General features: G+C 36.0%; 1 protein-coding gene across 1 annotated transcript in view; it reads left to right on the forward strand.

The window, feature by feature from the left end:
• The window catches only part of INO80 (INO80 complex ATPase subunit), a 98307-nt gene that overhangs the window by 10279 nt on the left and 60837 nt on the right, over window positions 1–27191 (forward strand). The window contains exons 7-21 of the mRNA XM_016220401.2: window positions 2955–3008; window positions 3815–4018; window positions 6179–6374; window positions 7632–7699; window positions 8748–8957; window positions 9431–9511; window positions 10323–10418; window positions 17162–17221; window positions 17659–17801; window positions 19492–19576; window positions 20550–20667; window positions 22167–22252; window positions 24821–24988; window positions 25189–25322; window positions 26611–26678. Of these exons, the coding sequence (XP_016075887.1) occupies window positions 2955–3008; window positions 3815–4018; window positions 6179–6374; window positions 7632–7699; window positions 8748–8957; window positions 9431–9511; window positions 10323–10418; window positions 17162–17221; window positions 17659–17801; window positions 19492–19576; window positions 20550–20667; window positions 22167–22252; window positions 24821–24988; window positions 25189–25322; window positions 26611–26678 (1771 nt within the window). The remainder of the gene's footprint in view (window positions 1–2954; window positions 3009–3814; window positions 4019–6178; window positions 6375–7631; window positions 7700–8747; window positions 8958–9430; window positions 9512–10322; window positions 10419–17161; window positions 17222–17658; window positions 17802–19491; window positions 19577–20549; window positions 20668–22166; window positions 22253–24820; window positions 24989–25188; window positions 25323–26610; window positions 26679–27191) is intronic.

Genomic DNA, 27191 nt, shown 5'->3' on the forward strand with positions numbered 1-27191 from the left:
AGTAACAGTGAGTGTACCTATCACTCAGACCTTGATTTCTGAACACCTTTTATTCTCTAATAAAAGGAACTAGGGCTCCTAGTTCCTGAAAGACTAGTTTATTCCAGAACTTGGCAGGGAAAATACAAGGTGAGCCTTAAACACCTTTTGGTGTCAGAAAGTAAGGAAGTGCTTGGTGTTAGAAAGATGGAGGAATGGGGGGGGGGCTTGTCAAAAGAACACAACAGCCAACCTGAAGGAGACCCTCATGGCCAAGGTTAGAGTAATTTGAGCAACAAAATATATAATAATAATTCTGGATTTTAATCCATAGAATAAAGAAATATTTATGAGGTCATACTGTTACAAATAAATGAATAAACAAAAAGGTAAAGTAGAGGGAACAACTCTTCCTTATAGTAGAATTCCAATTAATAAGTATAGAAGGAAGGAAGGAAATAGAGAATCATTACACAAACACCACAGTAATAATTGTTGCAGACTGGATCCATTGATGAATGCTAAAATTAGAGGGCAAAAGTTAGAAGGGAACCAACTTGCATAGATTCAAAGCATCTACCCCAGCATACATATTTTAGTGCAAAGTGAAAGATAGAAACTATAGTGGTGAAAACTGGCAGAGTGCACTTGAACCAAATGATCAAAGTAAATATCACTAGTAATATAAATTTTGACATCATGAACTTGATGTGATGCACTGAGAGCAGCACATTATTTCTGTGGAATTCTGCCAAAATGCACAATGTCATTTCAGCCATGAGAAAACACCAGAAAACCACAAATTTTGGGATGTTTAAAAGAATAACTGATTGGTGTTTTTCCAAAGTGTTAGGGACATGAAAGAGAAAGATTGAGAAAATGTTACATACATGAAGAGACTGGAGGAGAAAAGCAACTAAATGGAATGTGGGATATTGTATAGGATCCTGGAACAGTAAAAGGATATTAGTTGGAAAATGGTTTACATACAAATAAGACCTGTGGTTTAGTTAATATTTTACCAGTGTTAAATTATTTTCTTAATAATTGTACTGTGGTTATATAAGTAAGGGAACTGGACTATTTTTTGCAAATTTTCTGTAAGTCTAAAATTAGTTCAAAACAAAGTTTTTAAAAATATATGGTAAGGCCCGGCCGGGCGTGGCTCAGCGGTTGAACATCGACCTAGGATCCAGGCGATCGGGGTTTGATTCCCGGTCAGGGCACGTGCCCGGGTTGCGGGCTCAATCAATGACTCTCTCATCATTGATGTTTCTATCTCTCTCCCTCTCCTTTCCTCTCTCTGAAATCAATAAAGATATATTTAAAAATATATACATATATATATATGGTAAGACTAATGCAAGGGATTGCCAAGTACCCTTTATTCATATTTAGCAATTGTTTATCTTACTTGCATTTTTACACAAATGTATACTTTTTTTCTCATCCATTTTGGTTTGAGACTTTGTGCTAAACTCCTAAATTCAGTGTGAATTTCCTAAGAAAAAGGGCACCTTGTTACATATAACCACAATGCAGTTATAAAAATGATCTGGTCAACAGACCATGACTCAGATTTCATCAGCTGTCTCAATAATGTCCTCTACAGTCCTCCCTCCCTCCCTCCCTCCCTCCCTCCCATCTTTATTGATTTCAAAGAGAGGAAGGAAGAGGGAGAGGGAGAGATAGAAACATTAATGATTGGAGAGTCACTGATTGGCTGCCTTCTGCACGCCCTCACTGGGGGTGGAGCCTGCAACTGGGGCGTGTGCCCTGACAGGGAATTGAACCACCATCCTCTGGATCATAGGTCAGTGCTCAACCACTGAACCACACCGGCTGAGCACTTTTTTTCTTTACTGATTCAATCCAGGATCAAATCTAGATCTACATGTTGCATTTAGTTTTCATGTCTACTTGAATCTGAAACAATTTTGCAGCTTTCATCTTTCCTGACATTGTTATTTTTCAAGATCGTAGGCCAGGTATTTTGTAGAATACAAAATATTTTCTTAATTTGGGTTTGTATGATGTTACCTCATGATTAGATTTAGGTTATACATTTTTAGCAGGATTACCAGGGGAGTGATGTGTCCTTTGTTTATCACTTCAGGAGGCACATGACACACCTGTCCCAATATTGGTATTATTAGCTTTGATCCCTTGGTGTGCTTGCTTTTTTTTCTGCCTAGAAATTTATAAGTATTTCCAGAGAGAAAGTTTACATATGAGCATTCTTGATGGGAAAAGTTATGAGGAAACATGCTTTGTCCCTGGTAAGCAGACAGTCTGAGTTGGGACTATTATAGAAACGGCTTTCATGCCCTCTGTAACTTTGAACCCATTGTTCCTTCAGAATGGAGGGGGGGGGCTCATTAACAGTCAAAGAGCCACTCCGCTCCGCCTATTCTGTGTCTTCTCCCATGACAAATGAACCATCCTCGGAAATTTGATTTTTTTAAACTGAAGTGGAAGACATAATAAGCAGCTGAACGTTGCTGAGTCATCTTGCATTAGGTCTGCCTCAGAATTTTTTATTGTAGAAGATGATGCTTAAGTGGTGGCAGAAATTGAGTAATACTAGTTTACCTTCCTTCTAACAACTTCTGTATCTGAGTGCCCTGCTATCTCAGCTTCTTTGCAGATGGGGCCTAGGAAAGCAGTGTTTTTTAATCACGGTGATACTAGGGTTAGGGTGTGTTGTTACATTTTCCTAGTCCACCTCCAGCCTTAAATATAACTTAAATTCTTTCCAAAAGTGTACAGAAAACTCTAAGGCAGTGACAGCACTAGCTTATTCTTAATGCTGCTTTAGTAGATTTATGTGGGGTTCTTCATTCAGTAATGTATCTTGAATATGCTTCACTTGATGCTTTATTTTTTAATCCTCGAGTTGAATACGAGTCAGTGCCCGTACATAGTCTCCTCTCAAAAAGGAATCCTAAATGAAATATTGTTTTTAACTATTTTAGGCCAACAAGCAGAAAGCTTCAGCTCGTAACCTGTTCCTCACCAATAGCCGAAAGGTAAAATTGCAGTTTTATAGTTTCCATTTTATGTTTTGCTGGAATGTGTTCTTGTTCTTTGGATCCATACTTGCTGCTCTTGTCTCTGTGACCTATTGATAATGAATGTAATAGTACCTCAGAGAGTTTCTAAATATTCTCAGTCTATTTTATAAATAAAATTGTTCTTCCTCACATTTGTTATTTGAACCTTTTTGGTAAGATCATAGTCCACTCTTAATTCCTTGGGCAGGCCACACAGAGTCTTCCTGTGCTGGGTTCCTTCATTGAAGAAATGGTGATATTAATACCTTCCCTTAGAGGGAAGTAGCACAGCTTCCTTTGAGAGTTGTGAGGATCAGGCGAGGTAATGTTCCCAGTTGTATTTCCTTGGGCTAGTTAATCACTCATCTTCATCCATAAAGTGAGGATGAGGATGATACTAGCTTCATAGGGTTTTTATGAAGAATAAGTGAGCTTAATATACGTTAAGATTAGTGCTTAGCATATAATAAACATTGGTAGCTATTATTATTAATATGTGTGATACCACTTTGTAACTTCCCAGCACATCTCAGATCATTACACTTTCTTTTTCATGTTCTAAGGCATTATGTTTACATACTTCTCATCCCTGATATACTACCTTGGGGTCTGAGACTGGATCATAGTACTGTACAGGGATGTTAATCAGATTGGGAGAGAAAGAGATGTGGCCATAGAAGGACTGTCTACACTGAACAGAATGAGGAATGCTGTGGTTTGGAGCCCAGGGAGCACTGGCCCTGGTGTTGGGTCCTCCATTGTGATAACGTTGTCATCTGCAGCTTGCCCACCAGTGCATGAAGGAGGTGCGTCGAGCTGCCTTGCAGGCCCAGAAGAACTGTAAGGAGACCTTGCCTCGTGCCCGCCGCCTTACCAAGGAGATGCTTCTGTACTGGAAGAAGTACGAGAAAGTGGAGAAAGAACACCGTAAACGTGCTGAGAAGGAAGCCTTAGAGCAGCGGAAGTTGGATGAGGAAATGCGTGAGGTAAGACAATAGCATAACATTTTGAAAACCCTAATTGCTGCAGCTATATCAAAAGATTGTTTGTACTTTAGAAATTATAAATCTAACCAATGAAATTGTGTAAAAATGTTTTAAGACCTAACTTTGAGGATGGTGATTTTAGTCCAGAAAACCAATCTATTCTTATTTTTTCAAGAAGGCCCTCTTCCTGGCATTTCACCTTTCTTTGCCAGTTTCTTCTATTCTTTGCAGCCTATTTCTTTGTGTATTTCTTGCAGACCAAAAGAAAAAGAAAAGAGAAGAAAAATGAATGAAAGTAAAAGAAAACAACTTACAGTTTATTTTGGCTTGGTTCCAGGTGCTGGCTGCAGTTTTGATTTATTGGAAGATCAGGGCTGTTTGCCAAATTTAAGGCCAGTTGAGGACAATGGACAATTAACCTTGTTTTCTGAGACACCACCCCCCCCAATCTACTTTTCTGTTTTAACCTACAGCTGGTACTCCTGCTAAATCTGATGTAAGCTGAGTATATTGTTCAGGGAAGCAAGAGGGGAGAATAAGATGACAAAGTTACTGTGTTCCCATTGGTGAACCAGTTGGGACAAGTGGAGGGAAAGTTGAGGTCTAGAGAAAGAAGGGATTCAAAGGATTGGATGTTTTCTTTCAGTATAGGTAGGACTCTTGCCAAAGCAGAACTGTGGAGCCTTTCCTGAGCTTTTGATCTTCCCTCCTTTATCATGCCTTTGAGAATGAATATGGATTTTGCCTAGTTCTCCTAAGTCCCCTGGGTAACTTGTATCTTTGCATGGAAGATAAACATACAGTATTATTGAGTGCATAAACATTTGATGCTATTGGGAATACTGAGTTTAGAGGCATTTAAGAGTTAGTCACAGGTCTTGAAGTTTTGCAAGTGGCTTGGCTTACGATCTAGATTTGTGAGACATTCTCCTAATTATGTTGATAGCCAACTGATGACAGTTTCATCTGTGGTTATGTTGACTTGAGTGTCTTTTTCTCTGAACTTTTGAAATAAAACTATTTTTGATGGATCTTTATTGTTCCTTTAACTTACCTTGTTTATTAAAACATGTAGTAGTTGCCTTCTTTAAGGTGACATTACTCTTTTTTGTTTTAATTTTAGGAAGGTTTTTCTTGACTATGCTTGAGCTTTGTATCTGTTATGAAAAATAAGCTCATTGTTTTCTCAAACTCTCAGATTTTCTTCTAATTTGCATCTAGCTCAAGTGCTATAAAACCCTTAAAAAAATAGAATAGTTTTATGTGGCATACTTTGGGACTTGGGTCCTTTCTTGGCCTTGTTCCTTATTTTGTTGTTGTTTTTCTTTGGGGAAAGTAGATCTAAGGATAAATCAAATACATATCCTAGGAATTTTATTATAAAATAGTTAATGAAAAATAATGACTTTAGTTTTATATTTATTGTCTGTACCATATTCCATATAATTCAGTCTTTGTGGTATTTATTTCTTCATTTTATTGTTTATTTTGATAATTGATTTTATTTATTGACACAATGATTATTTTCCTTATAAAGTTATTTCAGAGGTACTTGGAATTTAGCTTTTTACATTTAAAAAAAGTGTGTATGTGTGTGTTTTTAGTCTATATTCATGTTTTGTAACTATCATTATCACAGATAACCTAAGTTGTTTTGGGGAGCATTTTCTTCCTTCGATTAGCGTCTTCTCAGATATTTTCTGCATTGACTTCAAGAATAATTGACTTTTGTTGATAAAGAAGAGTTTTTGATATGTTTACATTTTTAAAAATAAGCTAGGCAAATGTATCTACCACCAAGGTTATGAAATAAATATGTAGCTTGAATTTAGTTGGTGTCTCAGTGCCACTATAGAAAAGTAATATAGTAAAGAAATAAACATTTTAGACAAGCCCAATGGAGAAAAGATTTCATATTATAAAAGAGAGCAAAACATGGGTTATTAGTAGACTATAAATGAAGGTTATTATTTGCTTTTAGTACCACTGACTTGGTTATTATAAAATTGTTTATTAGCAGTTTTCACCTTTCGAAAGGTAAAACATTTGTAAAGGAATTATATGCAAACTGTATATAGGTTTGGTGAATTCTTCTGTTGACTACCTCTCATATGTGATTAATGGTGTGGCTCTTTTCCTTTCAACTTTTTTCCTATTTAGGCCAAGAGGCAGCAGCGAAAACTGAACTTTCTAATCACCCAGACAGAGTTGTACGCCCATTTTATGAGTCGCAAACGAGACATGGGTCATGATGGGATCCAGGAAGAAATCTTAAGGAAACTAGAAGACAGTTCTACCCAGAGACAAATTGACATTGGTGGCGGGGTGGTAGTTAATATCACACAGGAGGATTATGGTGAGTCCTAAATCAGAAGTTAGAGGAAGCAGGTACCCTCCATTTTTTCATATCTATAAAGTTGTGCACACGATTAATTCTTTCAATTTTGTCTTGATTGATAGGTAATATTGATCAGTAAAGGGGAATTTATTGTACTGGAGTCAGAAAATGTGAATGTTTCTATAAAACAAGCATGTAAAATAACTTGCAAAGAATTTGAAAAGGAAAGGGTCAGGTTATATGATCTTATAATTTTGGGAATATTTTTATATGTTATTTGTTAGTAGAAATAGAAGGTATTAAATCAGAAGAATTCAGTAAACATGTCTCAGAAGAGAACATCATCTCTCACATAACAAGGTTGTTGGTGATACAAATCAGGCACGAGAAAGACTGTTTGATTTTGGTATTTTGGGGACCTCAGGGAGGGAGGGGTTGAAATGAAGTTTGAGAGGAATTTCACAGAGAATAGTGATCAAAGTCATGTTGAGCTAAGAATAAAACAGAATGGGGGTGCTTCAGAGTATCTTGGGGGTTACATGTGTCTGTATTTCTTCTTTTGGAATAATTTCACCTGGCATAAATCTATCACATTTTTTAATCCTCATCTTGTTTTCCTGGTTTTGACATTGCTTAATGCAAGAAACCCAGGATTGGGAAACTGGAGCTGAGTCTCCTGGTGATTTTTAAAATGTATATATTTTTATTGATTTTACAGAGAGAGGAAGGGTAAGAGATAGAAACATCAATGAGAGAGAGCTGCTTCCTGCATCCCCCCTACTGGGGATCAAGTCCAGGAATGGAACTGGTGAACTCTTGGTTCTTGGGCCGACACTCAACCACTGAGCCACACTGGCTCGGCGACTGTTTTTTTCTCTTTAATCCTCACCTGAGGATATATTTACTGGTTTTAAAGAGAGGAAGGGAGAGAGAGAGATCAATTTGTTGCCTTCCATATTTGCCCTGACCAGGGATTGAACCTGTAACCTTTTGGTGTACAGGACGATGCTCCAACCAACTGAACCATCCGGCCAGGGCTCCTGGTAATTTTTTTTTTAACTGGCTCTGGCTGCTAGAGACCATGGCAGCCCTCTGCCTCCATTGCAACTTCTACCTCTGTCAAGTACCTAACTTGAGCCTTTCTGCTCCCTCATCCTCCCTGAACCTAGGGATAAGTAGAATGGGGGAGTCACGGATCCAAACATGTTGATGTGAATTGCATCTTTGAACAAGATCAATTAATTAGGTAGATAATCTGTAAGTTTTCCTTTTCAGATAGTAACCATTTCAAAGCCCAGGCCCTGAAGAATGCTGAAAATGCTTACCATATTCATCAAGCTCGGGTGAGTCTTAAACATGAAAAGGTAAACTGTAATGGGCTCTGGAAATACCCCACAACCTTTTACTTGGGTTGTCTTCCTTTAGTCTTAATCATGTTTTTGATTAAAAACATTGGTGAATGTGTATATGTGTAGGTGATTGAGGAAAGGTAGAAAATGAGTGTTCATATGCTTAAGCTTCAGGAATGTACTGATTGAAGCTAGGGCAGTTTGCCTATTTTTTTGCCCTCTTAAGTAATCATGGGAAGCACAGTAGGAAGTACGTTGTGGTTGTTTAGTGAAAAGACCACATTCTTGCTTGTTAAGAAAGCTATATCATGCATTAAGAAAACTGCTAAGTTAGTACCTTCTTTCACTTCAGTAATAATTTGCTTATTCATAATATAGTGATATTTAATGAAACCAGAAAGAAACTCCAGTTAGATTGAATTAAGTAAAGAAAACACAGTTTAATACACTTCATAGGAACCCATATTTAACTTAGTAGGGTACAAGTCAAGGATAGACACAAACTCGACCTTCTTTCCACCAACCCAACCCCAACCAAATTTTATATCAAAACTTTAATAAATTTCTAAGACCTGCCTAGGTTGTTTAGTTGGTTAGAGTGTTGTCCCTATATGCCAAGGTTGTGTGTTCAGTCTTTGGTCAAGGCACATACAAGGAAGCAACCAAAGAATGCATAAATAAATGGAACAACAAATCAGTGTTTTTCTCTCTCTCTCCCTCTCTCCCTTCCTGTCTCTCTCTAAAATCAATAAATAAAATTTAAAAATATATATTAAAACTTTAATAAATTTCTTGATGAACCAAGTAATCATGTAAGGCTTAGTGTCTGTCCAAAAGCATATTTTTAATACAATTGTTAAATTGATTATAAAATATTAGTAATATACTTTAATGTATTATGCTTTATATATGTGATATAATTTTACATTATAGGATATATCATCAGAAATTTTGTTTCAATTAGCCCAAAAGAGAGATGATGTCATTGTGAATTTTATTTGATTTTCTTACATTTTTCTTCTGATAAATTTTTATTTTCCAGACAAGGTCATTTGATGAAGATGCAAAAGAAAGTCGAGCAGCTGCCCTACGAGCAGCAAACAAGTCTGGCAGTGGGTTTGGGGAGAGTTACAGCCTGGCAAATCCATCTATCCGGGCTGGTGAGGATATTCCACAGCCCACAATTTTTAATGGCAAATTGAAAGGTTATCAGCTGAAAGGCATGAATTGGTTGGCAAATCTGTATGAACAGGTAAATTTTAGAATTATGTTATACCCATTATCTTTCATTTGTTACCTGTTTCCCTAAAGTCAGTGTATTGTGAAATGAGCACAAGATAATGTTTTAGATTTCACTCCTTTTGAAAAGCTTTAAGAGAGTCAAAAATCTAGATGTCTCTATATTTTTAACCTGGAGATTTTATTGGAGAATATTTGTATTTTATATATATATATATATAGTTTATCTTAGGTGGTCTTGGTAAGTGGTTGTTTGCTTTTATGCCTTGATTAGATTAGCTAAAAAACTGGCTTCATGATTCACAGTCGTAGCTGTGGAATTGGCAGAAGGAATCATTACAGCAATGGATACAGTGCTGAAGCTGGGTATCTCCAGTCACTTTTGTTTGAACAAGTTTAACATTTTGGTTAGTTCTTTTGGGCAGTAGGTTGAACCCTGTATGATGGAATATGAGATGTGTTAATTATGTGTGTGTTTTTTCCCAGGGTATTAATGGCATTCTTGCAGATGAAATGGGCCTTGGTAAAACAGTACAGAGCATTGCTCTCCTGGCCCATCTCGCTGAGGTGGGTAGATGCCAATCTTTCCATTTTTCTCTCGATATATCCTAGGGTCATTTTCTATTGAGAATCAGCCATTATCAAGCACTGTGTTAGGCTCTGTAGCATACTAAGACAATAGGACTTGCTCCTTGCCTTCAAGGCCTTTACAAAGTGACATAAAGTAGTGAAACATTTTTGTTTTCAAGAAGAGTGGGACAGTTTTTGAGCATGTGTGACTTGGAAACATCCCCCAGCCCCCATTGAGAACCACCAGTGTGGTGGCAAAGACAGTGTATTGGTTAGATCAGAGGACCTGAGTTCACATCTCAGCTCTACACTTATTAGCAGTGTAAACTTGGGCAATTCATATAACCTCTTTGACCTGACTTTAACTCTCTAAGGTTGTTTCCACTGCTGCAAACTTCTTCTTGAGAAATAAATGAGAAAATATGTATAAAAGCATTTTGAAAAAAAGCAAAAGCTCTATAGCCATTAGATAATAGTAAAATTGTTATAATTATTTAATATAGGGTAAAGCAACACATACAAGTCAGTATGTTCTGAGTGCTTTGGGAATGAAATAAATTAGGACCTATAAGAGATTAGTGGGGAGTGGCAGTAAGTGCTTGCAATTTTTTCTTCAAGGTGTGTATGAGCAACTTCCTTCCTGTGTTATTATTAACATAGATTATTGAGTGTGCAGATAGGTTGGATAAAAACTATTTCTCGTTACAATGTACTTTCTATTCTTAAACTGCACTTGCCATTAATTGTAATTTTGAATTAAATATTTTCAGTTTTCCTGCAGTTTGCTAACCCAGTTTTTCTGTTTCAGAGAGAGAACATTTGGGGACCTTTCTTAATAATTTCACCTGCTTCTACACTTAACAATTGGCATCAGGAGTTTACTAGATTTGTTCCTAAATTCAAGGTAAAAAATCAATCCAACAAAAAATTCTTTTGCTTTTTAAAATAAATTTTTCTGACTCTTTTGCTGCCTTGCTTATTTACTTGCTCATAATAGTTTTTAATTTCTTGGTTTTTTTCCCCAAATAACTTGCATACATTTCCTATAAAAGTTACAATGGGAGCAATAAGAGAGCATATTATATCTTTATGCGTCATAGGTGAGAAAGCCAAAGTCCAATTTGAGTGATTTGCTTGCATTGGCCACATGAATTGACATTCTTGGTCAAACTACAATAATAGAAAATATCTATCGTGCTGGTTTATGTAGATTTTTGGCAAATCATCATCAGGGCACATATCCTGTAATACAGGGTGCCCCCCAAAATGTATACACACGCTGAATAATTATAAAGGCAGTGTTTATTAAATTACATTTCGTTTTCAAAATTGAGCCATCAGCTGTTACAGTGTGTATACATTTTTTTGGAACACCCTGTATATGGCATTGTCGTCATTCCTCCCTACCATATATTCGTAAATTATCCATTTTCTTGATCCTCCAAAGCTAGAACTTTAGTCTTAGTCCACATTAGGACTAAGATAGATAAGGTACTGACTAAGGTAAATAATGTGAAATTTGATTTTAATTCAGAGGAAAAGAATTGAGATTGAGGTAAGAAATTAGTAGGGAAGTATGTTGCATCAAGGTGAATAAGACATGAACAAGACTTAAATGGGTTTAATTATAGAAAGTTGTTAGAATTATAAGAGAATGGTTAAGATTTGTTTTATTTGCAAGTAAAAGGGGGAAAATGAGTTAAATATGTGTTCTGTCCCTAAAGGATGTAATGATAATGGAGTTGCCTGGTGCGGAAGATTTCAATGAGATTATGTATCGAGATATTGACATGGTCTGTCTGATTTTGGGTCTCCGTAGTAATCATGGGTCCCATGCAATTTATAAAGATAATTTTTTAAAAATATATCTTTATTGATTTCAGAGAGAGAAACATCAATGATGAGAGAGTCATTGATCAAGCCCACAATCTGGGCATGTGCCCTGACCGGGAATCGAACGCTGATTGCCTGGATCCTAGGTTGACGCTCAACCACTGAGCCACGCCCAGCAGGGCTCCATGCAATTTAAAGGGTGCACATGATAGGGTGGAAATGGGAAACAGGTATTTTTCTGTTATATGCTTTGTTAAGGAATAGGGACGTGTCTGGGATAGTCTACTTTGGGACACCTTTATTTCTGTGGCCCCACCTTTGTGGCTGAATTATAGATTTAGAAACTTTACAAAGCACATTAGGTGTAGAGCTTTTAACTTGGCTGACTCATTTTTAACTTTCCAAGATGATGAGATCAACTAAGGCAATTTGTTGAATATTTCCTATAGAGGAGTTTGTCATATGGGATATGGAGCTCTACATCTTTTTCTCTGTTTTTTGTTTGTTTTGTTTTGTTTTGTTTTGTTTTAATTGTCACCCAAGGATATGCTTATTGATTTTAGAGAGAGAGGATGGGGGGACAGACAGAGAAACATCAATGTGAAAGAGAAACATTGATCGGTTGCCTCTTGTACACACCCCAACCGGGGATTGAACCCACAACCCAGCTATGTGCCCTAACCAGGAATCAAACCCACAGTGTTTTGTTGCATGGGACAGCACTCCAACCAACTGAGCCACCTGACCAGGGCCCATCTTTTTTTCTGCTTTTGTTGGTGGTGGTGATGTTAAGTACATGTTGAATAATCAGGAAGTTAGAAATTAAGTCTTAAAATTAGTTAAAACTTCAGTCTTAAAATTTTCCATCAAACCAATGAAGTTTTCAGTATTTCCTTCACTGACCGATAGATGGCAATGTAGTTCTACTTATATCATTGTTACCTCTCTTTTGACTTTATACCTATACCTAAAACTGAGCTTTCATTTGCATGTTGAGCTTCCTTTTAACACTGTAGTTTACAGGTCAGTAAAATATGGCCTTTGGGCCAATTCTAGTTGCCACTTGTTTGTCCCAGTTTTTTTAACTTGTGATAAAATACACATAACATAGTATATACCAGTTTAAAGTGTACAATGAAGTAGCATTGAGTACCTTTACAATGTGGTCCAGTGATTACTGGTATCTGGTTGCAGAATCATTTAATCGTCCCGAACAGAAACCTCCTCCCAGTTAAGCAGTTACTCCTTAATTCCCATTTCATTCCCCTTTCCCTCTAGACCCTGGCTATTACAAATCTTTCTGTCTCCCTGGATTTGCTTAGTCTGGATATTTCATATAACTGGAATCATATAATACATGGACTTTTATGTCTGGCTTCTTTTCACTTAGCATAATGTTTTCAGGGTTCATCTGTCTTATAGGATATATCAGTATTTCATCCCTTTTTATGACTATATAATATTTTATTATCTGGATATACTGTATTTTGTGTATCCATCTATTAATGGATACTTGGGTTGTTTCTACCTTTTGGTTATTGTTAATAGCACTGCTATGAACATTCATGTACAGGTTTCATTTGAGCACCTGTCTTGTTTTTCAGTTCTTTTGGGTATATACTTAGGAGTGGAATTGCTAAGTCATTCTATATTTAACTTATTGAGGAATCTGCCACCTGCTTATTGTACAGCTTGCATGCTAAGCATAGTTTTTACATTTTAAAGTTGATTAAAAAAATTTCATAACAAATAATATGTGAAATTTAAATCATATATATTGGAACATAGTCATATTCCTTTGTTTATGTATTATTTATAGCTTAATTCTCACTACAACAGCAGAGTTGAGTAGTTGTGACAGAAACTATATGGCCTGCGAAGCAGAAATATTTGCTATCTGGCCATTTACAGAAAAGGTTTGATGACCTCTGCTCTGTTGATTCATGGTTTCTATTGCTGTTACTCCTTTAGATGGTCAGAAATGCGTTCACTTCCCTACAGAATAAGGTGTAGACTCTGCTCAGGTTTATTGTTAGATTACGTTCAAAAGACACTTAGATCACCTAGCCAGTGTTACTCAGTTGGTTGAGCATTGTCCCATGCACTGAGAGGTCACCAGTTAGATCCTGGGTCATTGCACATGACTGGGTTGTGGGCTCGATCCCCAGCAGGGGGCATGCAGGAGGCAGCTGATTGGTGTTTCTATCTCTCCTTTCCTCTCTCAAATCAATAAAAACAGCCCATCTGGGTGTGGCTCAAGGGTTGAGCATCAACCTAGGATCCAGGAGATCACGGTTCGATTCTTGGTTAGGGCACATGCCCAGGTTGCAGGCCTAATCCCCAGTCGGGAGCGTGCAGGAGGCAGCCGATTATTGATGACTCTCTCATCATTGATGTTTCTATCTCTCTCTACTTCTCCCTTCCTCTCTCTCTGAAATCAATGAAAGATATATTAAAAAATAATAATAAAATAAAATAAATCAAAACATATTTTAAAAAAAGATACTTAGATCTGTGATGATAACATCCAAAAGTTCATTTGTCAAGTATCTGAGTAACACTTGTTTTATGGTTTTAGGATGATTAGTGCCTTTGACTTCCTTTTCCCCATGAAATATGATTTATATTTTTTTATAGTGGCTATTGGCTATTCTGTATGTTTCTGATATTGGCTATTCTGTATGTTTTCTATTTCATTTATTTATGCTCTTTTATTATTCTTGTCTACTTCTTTGGTAAACTTTTAAATTTTTCTAACATCTTAAATTGGAGGTTAGATTGTTGATTTTTGTGTGTGTTTTTTTTTAATATGTGTATTTAAGAGTATTAAATTGCTTTCTAAGCATGGGCATAGCCATCCAAAGGTTTGATGGCTCACCTTTTCATTATCTTTAAAGTCAAGATAATTTCTAGCTCTTACTGCACATTCTTATAGACTCATGGGTTATTTAAAAGTGTGGTTCTTAATTTCCAAACAAAGGATGGTTTTCTAGGCACCTATTTTGTTATTAATTTATAGCTTAAATCCACTGTGATAAAAAAACATGCTTTTTATGATATTAATCTTTTGAAATTTGTTGAACTTTCCTTTTATGGCCCAGCATGTGGTCAGTTTTTATAAACGTTGTATGTGTGTTTGAAAATAGTATCTATTCTACAGTTGTTGAGTGTGGTGTTGTACATATGTTCATTAGGTCAGGTATGTTAAATTGTTTGGCTCTTCTGTATCTTTACTGATTTTTTGGTCTGCCTGTCCTATTACTAACTGAAAGAGGTGTGTTAAAATTTTCTACAATTATGGATTTATCCATTTTTGCTCTATATATTTTGAGACTGTGCGAGATATATACAAATCTACAATTATTTTATAATCCTGGTGAATTGAACCTTTTATTATGAAATTCTTGTCTTTAAGATTTTACCTTGAGCCCGGCCGGGCGTGGCTCAGTGGTTGAGCGTCGACCTAGGATCCAGGTGATCTGGGTTCGATTCCCCGTTAGGGCACATGCCCGGGTTGTGGGCTCAATCAATGACTCTCTCATCATTGATGTTTCTATCGCTCTCTCTCACTCTCCTTTCCTGTCTGTGAAATCAGTAAAGATATTTTTTTTTTAAAAAAGAAGGAAAAAAAAAGATTTTACCTTGAAACCTATTTTCTCTGATATTAAATAGATTAACTTTCTTTGGTTAGTTTTTGTATGGTATGTTTTTCTTCCTTTTATTTTTAACCATTCTCTATCTTTACATTTAAGGTACATTTTTTGTCTTTTATTTTGGAATATTTGTTTTTACTTTTAATATATTTATTGATATAAGTAGTTTAAATCTCCTGCCTTGCTGTTTGCTTTCTAGTTTTTTCACATGTTTAACTTTACTTTTTCTCTCCTTTCTTGGTTTTTTTTGGATTGATTAGATTTTATTACTTTTTTCCCTTCCCCTCTTTACTTACTAATTATATGTTCATTTTATTCTTCAGTAGATACCCACAAGAATACATGTATCATTGACTTTTTAAGAAATAACATATTTTATATTTTAAACCACAGAAGACATTTTATTATTTATACATTTTAAGTTTATTTAGATTTATTCATATTACATGTTCATTGTTTTAATCTTCATTCCTTTCTGCATATTTGTTCTTCCATCTGGCCGAGATTTTTTGAAAACAACAAAAGACATCAAGCTACAAATTCAAGAAGCCCCATGTAGATAAAAAGAAAGCAAGCCACATCTAGAGTCATCACACAGAAACTGCTGAATTTTGGATTATTTTTTTTCTCCATGCTTTGGTCTGGATATTTTCTTCTGACTTATCATCTAGTTCACTAATTTTCTCTTCAGCTGCATCTAATCTGTCATTGAATTCTTTTTTTTAAATTTAAATATATCTTTATTGATTTCAGAGAGAGGAAAGGAGAGGGAGAGATAGAAACATCAATGATGAGGGAGTCATTGATCGGCTGCCTCCTACACGCCCCCAACTGGGGATCAAGCCTGCAACCCCGGCATGTGCCCTGACCGGAAATCAAACCCTGATTGCCTGGATCCTAGGTCGATGCTCAACCACTGAGCCACGCCCGGCCAGACTGTCACTGAATTCTTTTTAAGTCTTTTTCTGATATTTCATTATCTGGATCTCTTATGGCTTTGTTTCTTTTATCTGTTTTTCATGTTGGTTTTCAGTCAAGTGGTCTGGTCTTTCCATATGTCTGGCTGGTTTATTGTTTTGTTTTTTTAATTATATGCCAGACATTGTATGGGGAAAATTCTAGAGATAGTTGTGGGTTCTAGATACTGTTTTCTTCTTCCATAGAGAAGATTTCTTTTTTTTGGGTTTTGTTTTAGTTTCTCATCACTAGTAGTTTTTTTTTTTCTGGGGCACTAATAATCCAAAATCTCCTTAATCTAGTCAGGAATTGAGGTGATTTGAAGCTGAAATACAGTACTGTCCACCCACTGTAACTGAGGGCTACATATCCAGGGATTCATCCAACTGTAGATTCAAACAATATTTGGGGGGGGGTTACATTGTTGCTAACATGTACTGTGTAGCTAAGCCTACAATGGTTGTGTCTGTACTGAATATGTACAGACTTTTTTTGGTCATTATTCCCTAAACAATAACAGTATAGCAGTATAACAACTAATTACATAGCAGTTACATTGTGTTAGGCATTATAAATAATCTAGAGATTATTTCGGGTATATAGGAAGATATGCATAGGTTACATGCAAATACGGGGCCGTTTTTACATAGGGGATTTGAGCATCCATGGGTTTTGGTATCTTCATGTGGTCCTGGAACCAGTTTCCTGCAAATATCGAGGGATGACTGTGTCTGTTAAGGCAAGTCTTTGTATGGTTAAGCTTTATTACTGGTGTGTATGTATTTTTGATCCTAATTTAAGGCCAGGGAGGTTGATGTTTATCAGAATCCCTCTTCCTGGAACTACAGTTTTTGTTCTGTGGGCTCCACATTTCTTAAGAAAAAAAACACACAAAAAACTCTGCTCAGTTTCTTAGCCTTTCAACCAGAACTTTTGGAAAGGATTACTTTCAGGGGGAACATGCCAGGATTTCCTCTCTGGGCTTGCTTGCTTTTCTGGATCTTGGCTCTTTAATTCTCCACTGCCTCAGTAGCTTAGCTCTCTGATACTTTCAAACAAGTGTTTTGTATATGTGATTTTAATTTGGTCAGCAGGAGGAGTGCTAGTTCAGCACCTAGTCCAGCGATGACAGAAGAGGAACTTCTATATTTTGTTTTAGGTTCTTTTAAAACCATTCTGAATAACATGTTGGTCCTTTTTCCAGGTGCTACCATATTGGGGAAATCCTCATGATAGAAAAGTCATAAGGAGGTTCTGGAGTCAGGTAACTTTTCAGCTTACTATACGTATACATACACATGCACACACGTATACATATGCAATCATTATTTCTTCAGTTGATTTGAGTAATTTCTCATATATAAAATCTTATATATTTCTGGGCACTAGGCAAGTGCACTTTTTTCTTTTACAATGTTACAATGTTTTTCCTGTCAGAGACAATCATCTGGATTTGAAGTCCAGGACTAAATAAGAACTTTTTTTCTTTAATATGCTGAATACTACTTTTGAACATGATTTGTGATTAAGGTGACTGCTTTAAAAACAGTTGTAGTTTATCACTGTACATTTCCCACATGGGAGAAGCACATCTTTAGAGGGCTGTCACGAATTTCTTGGCCTTAGAAAATATAATCTATTCCCCTTCTTATTATGAATTGTTAGGTATCTCTTTTCACCCTTGCACTCTTATATTTACAGAAGACCCTTTACACCCAGGATGCTCCCTTCCACGTGGTTATCACCAGCTACCAGCTGGTGGTGCAGGATGTAAAGTATTTCCAGCGGGTCAAGTGGCAGTACATGGTATTGGATGAGGCTCAGGCACTCAAGAGTAGTTCCAGGTAACATTAGTAGAACCTAAATTCCGTGGACTAAAGATATATAGATATATGATATATAGTTGACCCTTGAATATAAGTGGTGGTTAGGGGGTGCCAACCCCCCAACCTAACTCCCCACAGTTGAAAATCCATGTATAACTTTTGCCCAGCTGCCTGGCTCAGTGGTTGAGCATTGGCCTATGAATAAGGAGGTCATGGTTAAATTCCCAGGCAAGGCACATGCCCCGTTATGGGCTCTATCCCCAGTAGGGGCCTACAGGGGGCAGCCCATCAATGACTCTCATCATTGATGTTTCTCTCTCTCTCTTCCTCTCTGAAATCAACAAAAACATTAAAGGAATGAAAGAAAGAGAGAGAAGAAGAAAATAAATCAGAAAGAAAATCCATGGATAACTTTTGACCTTCCAAACACTTGAATACTAATAGCTTATTGTTGACCGGAAGTTTTACCGATAACAAACAGTCGATAAACAGATATTCTGTATGTTACATGTATTATATTCTGTATTCCTACAATAAAGTAAGCTATAGAAAAGAAAATGTTACTAAGAAAATTATAAGGAAGAGGAAATACATTTATTATATTTATTGAAAAAAATCCACATGTCAGTGGACCCTCACAGTTTAAATCTGTATTGTTCAAGGGTCAACTGTATCTCTGTGTTATATGCACACATGTGAAAATAAAGATCAGAGAGGTTTCAGAACATGGTGTGATATGGTCTCTCCATAACCTATATATCTAACCAGAAATCCCTTTGCATTTTTCATGGAACATAAATATCAATGTTTAGAATATAAGAATTTTTCTCAACTTCTCTCTCCCTACTCAATAATTATGACATTTTAACAGATCTTTGTTCTTCAAGGAAAATTTCTGTGGAGGAAGGGGTGTCTGCCCTTGAGGGATTATTTTAGACAGGAGGTCCTAGTAGGAAATAAAGAATGTTACATTATGTGGATTGTAGGTTCTGTCAGCTTTATGCAAATTGTCCTAGTTCCTGGATGGTTATTAAAATTCCCCAATAACCTTTTTATTGGAAGTTATATGTTTAAAATATTCTAATATCTTTAAGGTCTCAAACTGAATAGTAAATGAGTGCCTGACTATTAAGTGTTAGTAGTATTAACACATTTTTATTAACTGTTGGGGGACTCTCATAGGACTTCCTTAAATTTCCATGTTAACTGGCAGGATGGTATTTTCCGTGGAACTTTCCATCATCTGAAGGGCATTACTTCATATTGCACTCTTTTGAAGTAGAAAATGTTCATAGCCATAGACTTTTTTTGCATTTTCTTCTCACATGCTTCCCCTTTCTTCATTGCTTCTTCCAAACTCACTGGAAGTACACAAAGTAATAATTTTAAAGCTTCCTTATACGTGCCTTATAATGAAACGGCTTGAATAGGATTTATCAAGCCAGAAAGGATCCTACTCTGCCTATTTGAGGATTTTTCCCTAAAGCCTAATTCCATATTTTCACTGTAGAGAGAGAAGTCAATTTCTCTGAAATTTCCTGTCCTCGGCTTTATTGAATAATATTTTTTAATTTTGTACATAGGGGTGTACTTGATTTTCTGAGTGTTTGTTATTTTTTTGGAAAGCATTTTTAGGAATATGGGGACTTGGTAGGGTGGAGAAAGATTTATTGCTAACTTGGAATTTGTAATTCATCTTATTGGACAGTGTTCGTTGGAAAATCCTCTTGCAGTTCCAGTGTCGGAATCGGCTTCTGCTAACTGGGACCCCCATTCAGAACACCATGGCAGAGGTAGGCACTAGTAAGGTTTCAGTTTTAGGTCTGCATTAAACAGAGTGGTTCCAGCAGAGAATAGAATTCTTTACCCATGCCAACCTGTAGTATTTATGCTCTGTATAAATTATAATCCCCACATAAAAGGAGGAATTTGAACATAGCTTGCCCTAACTGGTTTTTTTTGGCATTTTTTCTATTTTCTTATTCTCTGGCAAAAAGCGAATAAAATACTTTATTTCTTTGAATTTATGTAATAAATAGTGACCGCATTAAGAATGCTACCCATCCAGAGCAGAGATGTTTTTGTGTTAGAATGGAAAGGTAACACTGCTTAACACTGAGAGGAGCTAAAATTTTTTCTTTAGGAAAGATAATTTATCTACAATAGGCGTCAGAAAACTTTCTGTAAAGAGCCAGATAGTAAATGTTTTAGACTTTACAGGCCATACAGTCTCTGTCATAACTATTTAACCTTGCCATTTTAATGTGAAAGCAACCATGGATGATATATAAATGAGTGAGTGTGGCTATGTTCAGTAAAACTTTATTTGTAAAAATAGATGGCAAACCAGACTTGGCACCACAGATTATAATTTGCTGACCCCGATCTAGAGTTATTGCAAATTATACTACCTCAGATTGTATACAATTGTGGAATGGATTTTTTAATATATATAAGATCTTTAAAACTATTCCACCACAAAATCTGAGTGGAAAATCTGAGTGGAACTTGCATTTTCAGACTTTTAATTTGAAATTAATTTTAAAATAATTACATTTTGCTATAGCACCTTACAGAATTAGGGTTGGTTGATGAGCTTTGTGCTTACACACTATTTCAATCTCTCATTCACTCACACATGGGCTCACAGAGACACAGACATAAATACATACCTGCAACATTCACTCTCTCTCTCCAAATCCTCATTATATCCTCTCACTGTTGTTTTGTTGTCCTACAGCTATTTCACTTTTCTTTTGTTTCCAGCTCTGGGCTCTGCTGCATTTCATTATGCCAACATTATTTGATTCACATGAGGAATTTAATGAGTGGTTTTCCAAGGACATCGAGAGCCATGCTGAAAACAAATCCGCCATTGACGAGAGTGAGTACTTTTACAAACTTTCTTTTATGTATCAGTATAGGCAACCACATAAATTGTATGCTTTTTCTATATGTAGAATTTTTCTTCTAGTATATGTAGGATCAGGGGGAAGAAGTTTTTTCTCTTATAAAATAATTATGTACTTTATGTTTAAAAGAGTCAAAAACAAAAAGGACTAATTCAGGTGATGTTACTAGACAATAAACCCTTGACTTTGTGGACCTTGATTTAACAGACAAAATTTCCGGCCCATATGTCATATATGAAAATTAACATCTGATTAATTAAAAAATGCTTTTAACCAAGATTTGTTTATAATTAAATAAACAGGTTGTGGGGGTTTTCTTGCTGTTGATTCACTGTTATCTTTAACAAATTTTAGCGAATAGACCACATGTTGGAAAAAACACTGTAGTAATTTCGCTGTCATAAGTAAATATTACATATCTATGACTATAGTCTACAAATTTAAATCCAAGAGTTACTGCTCATAAACAATGTTGGGGAATTATTAGTACATGATCACACCACATCGCACAAGGTAATTGATTCTATGGTCCCCTGGCATGACTTTCTGCAGCAGTTTTAACTAGTGCTGTCTAATGTTTCCCTGGGCAAGAGCCAAGCCCCAGCCATGTGCATTTGTTTACTCGCGGTGACTGGTGAATGCAGGCATTTACTAAACCTATTCAGTATAAATTTAAAATTACAGTAATACATATAGAAAACTTTACTGTGAAGTTAAACTTTTTATACATACTTAATTTTAATTACACAAATGTGTCTGCATAAGTAAAAACAGGTAAACTAATTTATCAATTTTTTAACATACACATTGAGAAAACCTATTTTATTATATAATGGACTTTCAGCTTTAATGGACACCCCCTCCCCGAAATGAGTCCATTATATCAAGGTTTTACTGTATTGGTGGCTACTCACGGCAGAATATGCAGAGTCAGAAAATACCACGTTTTGGCTTACAGAATCCTCATTTTCCACATAGATCCTGAAAAAGTCTTATCAGAATTATGTTCTTTATGGAATGGGGTAAGGCTTTTCTCCTGTGATAAAAACTGAAAATACTAGAAAGGTCATTTTTGTTAGTTTCTATTTATATTAGAATTTGCTTCTACTATGAACATTTTTAACCATGTGTGTCGGTACTTTTGACCTTGTTGAATGTTATCTTCTAAGGGAATCATGCGGTGTTTATTATAGACATGAAATTACATCTGTTAACTATTAGAAAAATTAACAAGGTGGTCCTTATTGGTCTGAGTGAGAGCAAAATGCATTTGCCCAATTGACTATAGGAAGATGCTATGGAAAATTCATCCTTGGTCTCGACCTACTTGGAAAAAAACTTTGTTTCATTCTTCTTTCAGAGAATCATTAAGCTAAAAGGTATTAGAACAGTTTAGTGACAGATGTTTATGACTTTTATTTGTGTTAAGTTAATATAATGTATTACTTATGGGGGCCTCCTGGCATTTCAGATCAACTCTCTCGCTTACACATGATCTTGAAGCCGTTTATGCTGAGGAGAATCAAGAAAGATGTAGAAAATGAATTATCTGACAAGGTAAGGAAAGAAAACCTCATGACTTTATTAAGCCTTAATAGGCACCAATAGGCACCAACTTAGAGTTCCAGGGTGAAAAAAAGGTTCCTTGATAAATGTTTAGTTGAAAAGTAATTAGTTTGATTGAGAGAAGACCTTTAAACCTGAGTGGATCAAAGAATTAATATGAGTCAAATAATCATGGCAAATAGTATTTTTTTCTTTTTGTTTTATAGTCTTATGGAAAATTTGAAACATTACAAAGGTAGAAAGCATAGTATAATGAACCTTCTTGTAACGACCCTACAGCTTCAAAATGATCAACTCATGGCCATCCCCACCCTTCTAGATTATTCTGAAGCAAATCCCAGATGTCTTTTATTTCATTTATAAAAATTTTCATATGTATCTCTAAAAACTTGGTCTTTTTAAAAATACATAACCACATAGCATTATTGCCCCTACTAAGAAAATGACAATTATTTTATCATAGTATTACATATCCAGTCAGTGCTCATATATCCCCAGTTGATCTCTCTCTCTCAGAATTAGATTTTTGAAATCAGAACCCAAGCAAAATCCACACATAGCATTTGGGTGACATTTCTTTTAAGTATCTTTTAATCCCTCCCTCTGTTTTCCCTTGCAATTCTTTGTTGAAGAAACTGAGTTATTTGTCCTGTAGAATTTCCACATACTGGATTTTGCTAATTACACAATTGTGGTGTTGTTTAACATGTTCCTCTGTTTCCAGTATTTCTGCAAACTGAGAGATTTAGAAGTTTAATGTGCTTTGGGTTATAATATTTTTTCTCATACAAAGCTGATAATTTTGGTTTATAAATATCTTTTTGAGATCTTTACCAGACTTACATAATTTTCTTTTATCTCCTGTGAATTCTCCCCATATTCTTTTCTTTTTTCTACCAGTTCCCAGTCCTTTGTATTTTCCCCCCATTTCCCATAGAGTCCACCTGTTTCTCACAGTCCTTCTCTCTACCTAAAAGACAGCTTTCCAGATCCTTGATAATATCAGGTAGTTCTTCTCTGTCATTGTCAGAAGGCTAGATCATTTTAAAATTAGTAAGTGGAAAATTGTGTTGGGGATATACACCTTCAAAGAGAGGAGGAGTATACCTTTGTTTTGTTTCTTTTTAAAAAATCTTCGTGGCAGTTTTGTGAAATTTGCTGACTTTAATTAAAGAGCACTGTCACATGGATATACCTGATAGAAGGAAAATACTTTATTTTAAGAAATGGATCCTTGAGGCTTTTATATCACAAAGGGCTTAAAAAACCATAGCAGTGTCATAATTTCTGTTATTTTGTTGATGGTCATTAGGGAGGTGATCAGAAAATGTAGTATAGTTCTTAACCATTGTACATAGTGTAAGTTTCTTAAACATCAGTAATGTTTCTGAATAGTAAATATATTTATTTATTGAACTCATTGCCTGTCACCCACTGTACATGTAGATAGGTAAAGTCTCCAGCTTCTGTTCAGATTTCCAGAGGAGATAAATAACTGTAATATTGTGTCATAGAGATACAACGATAGTCTATGTGAACTATAATGGGAACATAGATGAGGGAGTAGTTCTGTTGGGGAGGGTTAGAGAAGGCATCAAAGCAGAGATGACATGTAAGATAGATCTGGAATAATGAGTTGGTATTTACTAGGAAAATATGACAGAAAGGGGGTGCTAGGCAACAAGAACAATGTGAACAAAGGTAGAGCAACATTCAAATATGCAGTATGTTTGGCAAACGTTATTCAAACCATGGTTACTAAGGAATATAGAAGGACATGGTAATGAGACTGGGACAGTTGGGTGAGTTAGATTATGGGTGGTCTCTACCTATGGGAGAATTTTTAATATTTTGTACATTGTAATGTACGTTGAAGGTTTTTCAGCAGTTAAGTTGCAAAATTTGTATGGAAAGTTTCTCAGAATCAGTAGAGACTGGTGGCAGGAAGACTCCAAAATAATAACAGTTTAGATTCGTATGATGAGATTCTGCAGTAAGGCAACAGGAATGGTCAGGAAGAGTGATTAGGTAAATTTCTAGGTTGGATTGAGGGACTTGGGAAATGATAGAACATGGTGTTTGAGAGAGAGAAAATCAAAGCTGACCAAAGTTTCTCTTTGGGCAACTCAGTGAATGGTAATGCTGTTAATTTAGAAAATTGTGGAAAAGACAATTACTTTTCTGATATGTCACATATAAAACTACTGCACATTCTCTGAGTGGTATTATTATATTATAGTAGGTAGTTGAAAGTATGGGGCTAGGGGAATTTAGGAATATATCTTTGTTGTGTTATTGTGATGGGCAATAGTTGGTGCTGTTGGAAATGGAAGAGATTGCCCAGGGACAGCATACAGATTGAACAACGGAGAGAGTCAAGGAAAAAAACATTTCTGGGTAATTAACCACATCACAGATTTGTAGAGATACTGTGTTTCTAGAGATACATATATTGTTTTTTCAGTCATAATCTGACTTGTATGTGTTTTCAACTTTGTTTGCTACTGAATCTTCTTACAAACTGGTTTTCAAAATGTAAATGTTCTCACTGATTTTTAGATTGAGATTCTAATGTATTGCCAACTGACCAGTCGACAAAAGCTGCTATATCAGGCACTAAAGAACAAAATTTCTATTGAGGACTTATTGCAATCTTCTATGGGGTCTACCCAGCAAGCACAGACCACCACCAGCAGCCTCATGAATCTGGTCATGCAGTTTAGGAAGGTAAGAGCTTAGGTCAGCTGCCCTGGAGTTGTCTTTATTAATCCACTTCAAGAAAAAGGCCTCTAGCCTTGATGCAGTTAAAAAGAGATGAAAATGTTTACCTGTTCACAAAGGTAAATATTCAGGGTTTGGGATTCCCCCATCATTTCATAGAGTGATACCTGCTCATAACAATGTTGTCTTCTTTCCCTTCCTCTTAGGTGTGTAATCACCCAGAGTTATTTGAACGACAAGAAACTTGGTCTCCATTTCATATTTCCCTAAAGCCATACCAGATTTCAAAGTTTATCTACCATCATGGACAGATCAGGGTCTTCAACCATTCACGAGACAGGTGAGCAAATATTAATATCCATTTAAGACTGTTTTTGTAATTTGGGGGATTTTAGAGATAAATTTAGTGGAGAGTGTTTGAATTCCTCAACAAAACATATTTAAACAATGGATGGACATCTATTTGTTAAGGGATCTTGTGGTAGGAGAATTTGTGCACTTGGTCAAGGATTTAACTGGATGACCTTAAAGGCCCTGGCCACTTCTAGATGCTTTTCCAAATGAGAATTATGCACCTGTGTGCAAATATTTACTCACACCAAAAGGAATCAGTAAATGTATCTGCCCGAATATTGAAATTGCTTTGTGGTAGTTTATTTTACACTTGGAATAGCACTTGTGAGAGAATCGATTGAATTTCAAATTTATCAAATTTACCTTCTCAGAATCAGCAATGATAGATGTGTGTAAAGGTGAAATGGTTGTTAATGGTAATATGCTAGAGACCATTTCTGCTCAGAAAATAGGTGTGTAAGTCCATTCTACATCTATGAGTGAGGGTGATCCTGGCTTCTGGATTTTTTAACAAGCACCCAAAGGATTCTTATTCACACCCACATTTGAGAACGATGTCTTTAGAAAGCTCCTTTTGAGGAGAAACAATATAAACAGTACTCTCAAAATAATTATTGACATGTAGCCTAATGAAACTGAAATTGAGACATTTCTTTGGTTTAATTTTAAGAATTCTGTGTCTGTGATAGCTCCAGCCTAATATATAACCAGATGGGCAGAAGGAAGCAGAACAGAGCTGTAGTGCTTTTTGTTTATAGTATGTGATAACTGAGGGTGCTTGAATTGTGAGTCTCAAATAAAATGAGACTGCTTAAAACTTGTATTATCTTCTTTTTTTTTAATCCTCACCTGAGGATATTTTTTCCATTGCTTTTCAGAGAGAGTGGAAGGGAGAGAGAGAGACATCGATGTAAGAGAGACACATCGATCATTTGTCTTCCACATGTGCCCCAACCAGGACCAGGGATTGAGCCTGCAACTTCGGTGCGTGCCCTTGGCTGGAATTGAACCTGGGACAGCCCTTCAGTCCACAGGCTGACACTCTAGCCACTGAGCAAAACCAGCCAGGGCACTTGTATTATCTTCTTATATCTTTACCTACTTATTACTTTCAGACATTTTACACCATGATTTTTGCCTTGTAATAACAAACTTCTTAAAAGTTTAAAGAGTCTCAAACCTAAAAGATTCTCTTTAGTTTGGAACCTCCAGTCTAGTTCACTTCTCAGTACTTATATTTAGGTTTGGATTTATTTTATTTATTTACATTACAGGTGGTTAAGGGTTCTTCTTTCTCCATTTGCACCGGACTATATCCAACAGTCTCTTTTTCACAGAAAAGGTAGGTGTTTTTATCTTTGGGAAGGAAAGTAAGTGAAAAGTTTACCAGGATGTTTCTCTTTGTTTTGCCGAGTGACTGATTTGGAACTAATAGTGGTTTGCCTGCATGCTAGGTTTTTATTTATAAAGTCTTGATAAGATTTAAGTAAATTAATCATCTTCACCTATAGATTCTATGATTTGTGACTATAACAGGAAGCAATAAAAAACTTTTTTGTTGACCTTCCATCTTTATTTTATACCTGACTTAAGAATTTCTTACACTCTTGAAACTTGACAGAGACAATGCAGGATTCTTACTAGTCTAAGGAAAAGAAGCTGCTCAACTTAGAACATTGTCCAAAGTATTAAAGTAAAGGCTCAAAAGGTTCAGAATCTTTCACCTCTGTCCTTTTTTTTTTTTTCCCTTTCCATTTTTTGTGCCTGGCATGATAAAAAGAGTAAGGCAGTTAGACAAGGATCCAAAAACCCCAAACGTAATTGATGATTCAACTTTACTCTGGCTCATCTATGC

This window comes from Miniopterus natalensis, chromosome 1, assembly GCF_054644295.1.
Source record: "Miniopterus natalensis isolate mMinNat1 chromosome 1, mMinNat1.hap1, whole genome shotgun sequence".
NCBI classification, from domain to species: domain Eukaryota; kingdom Metazoa; phylum Chordata; class Mammalia; order Chiroptera; family Miniopteridae; genus Miniopterus; species Miniopterus natalensis.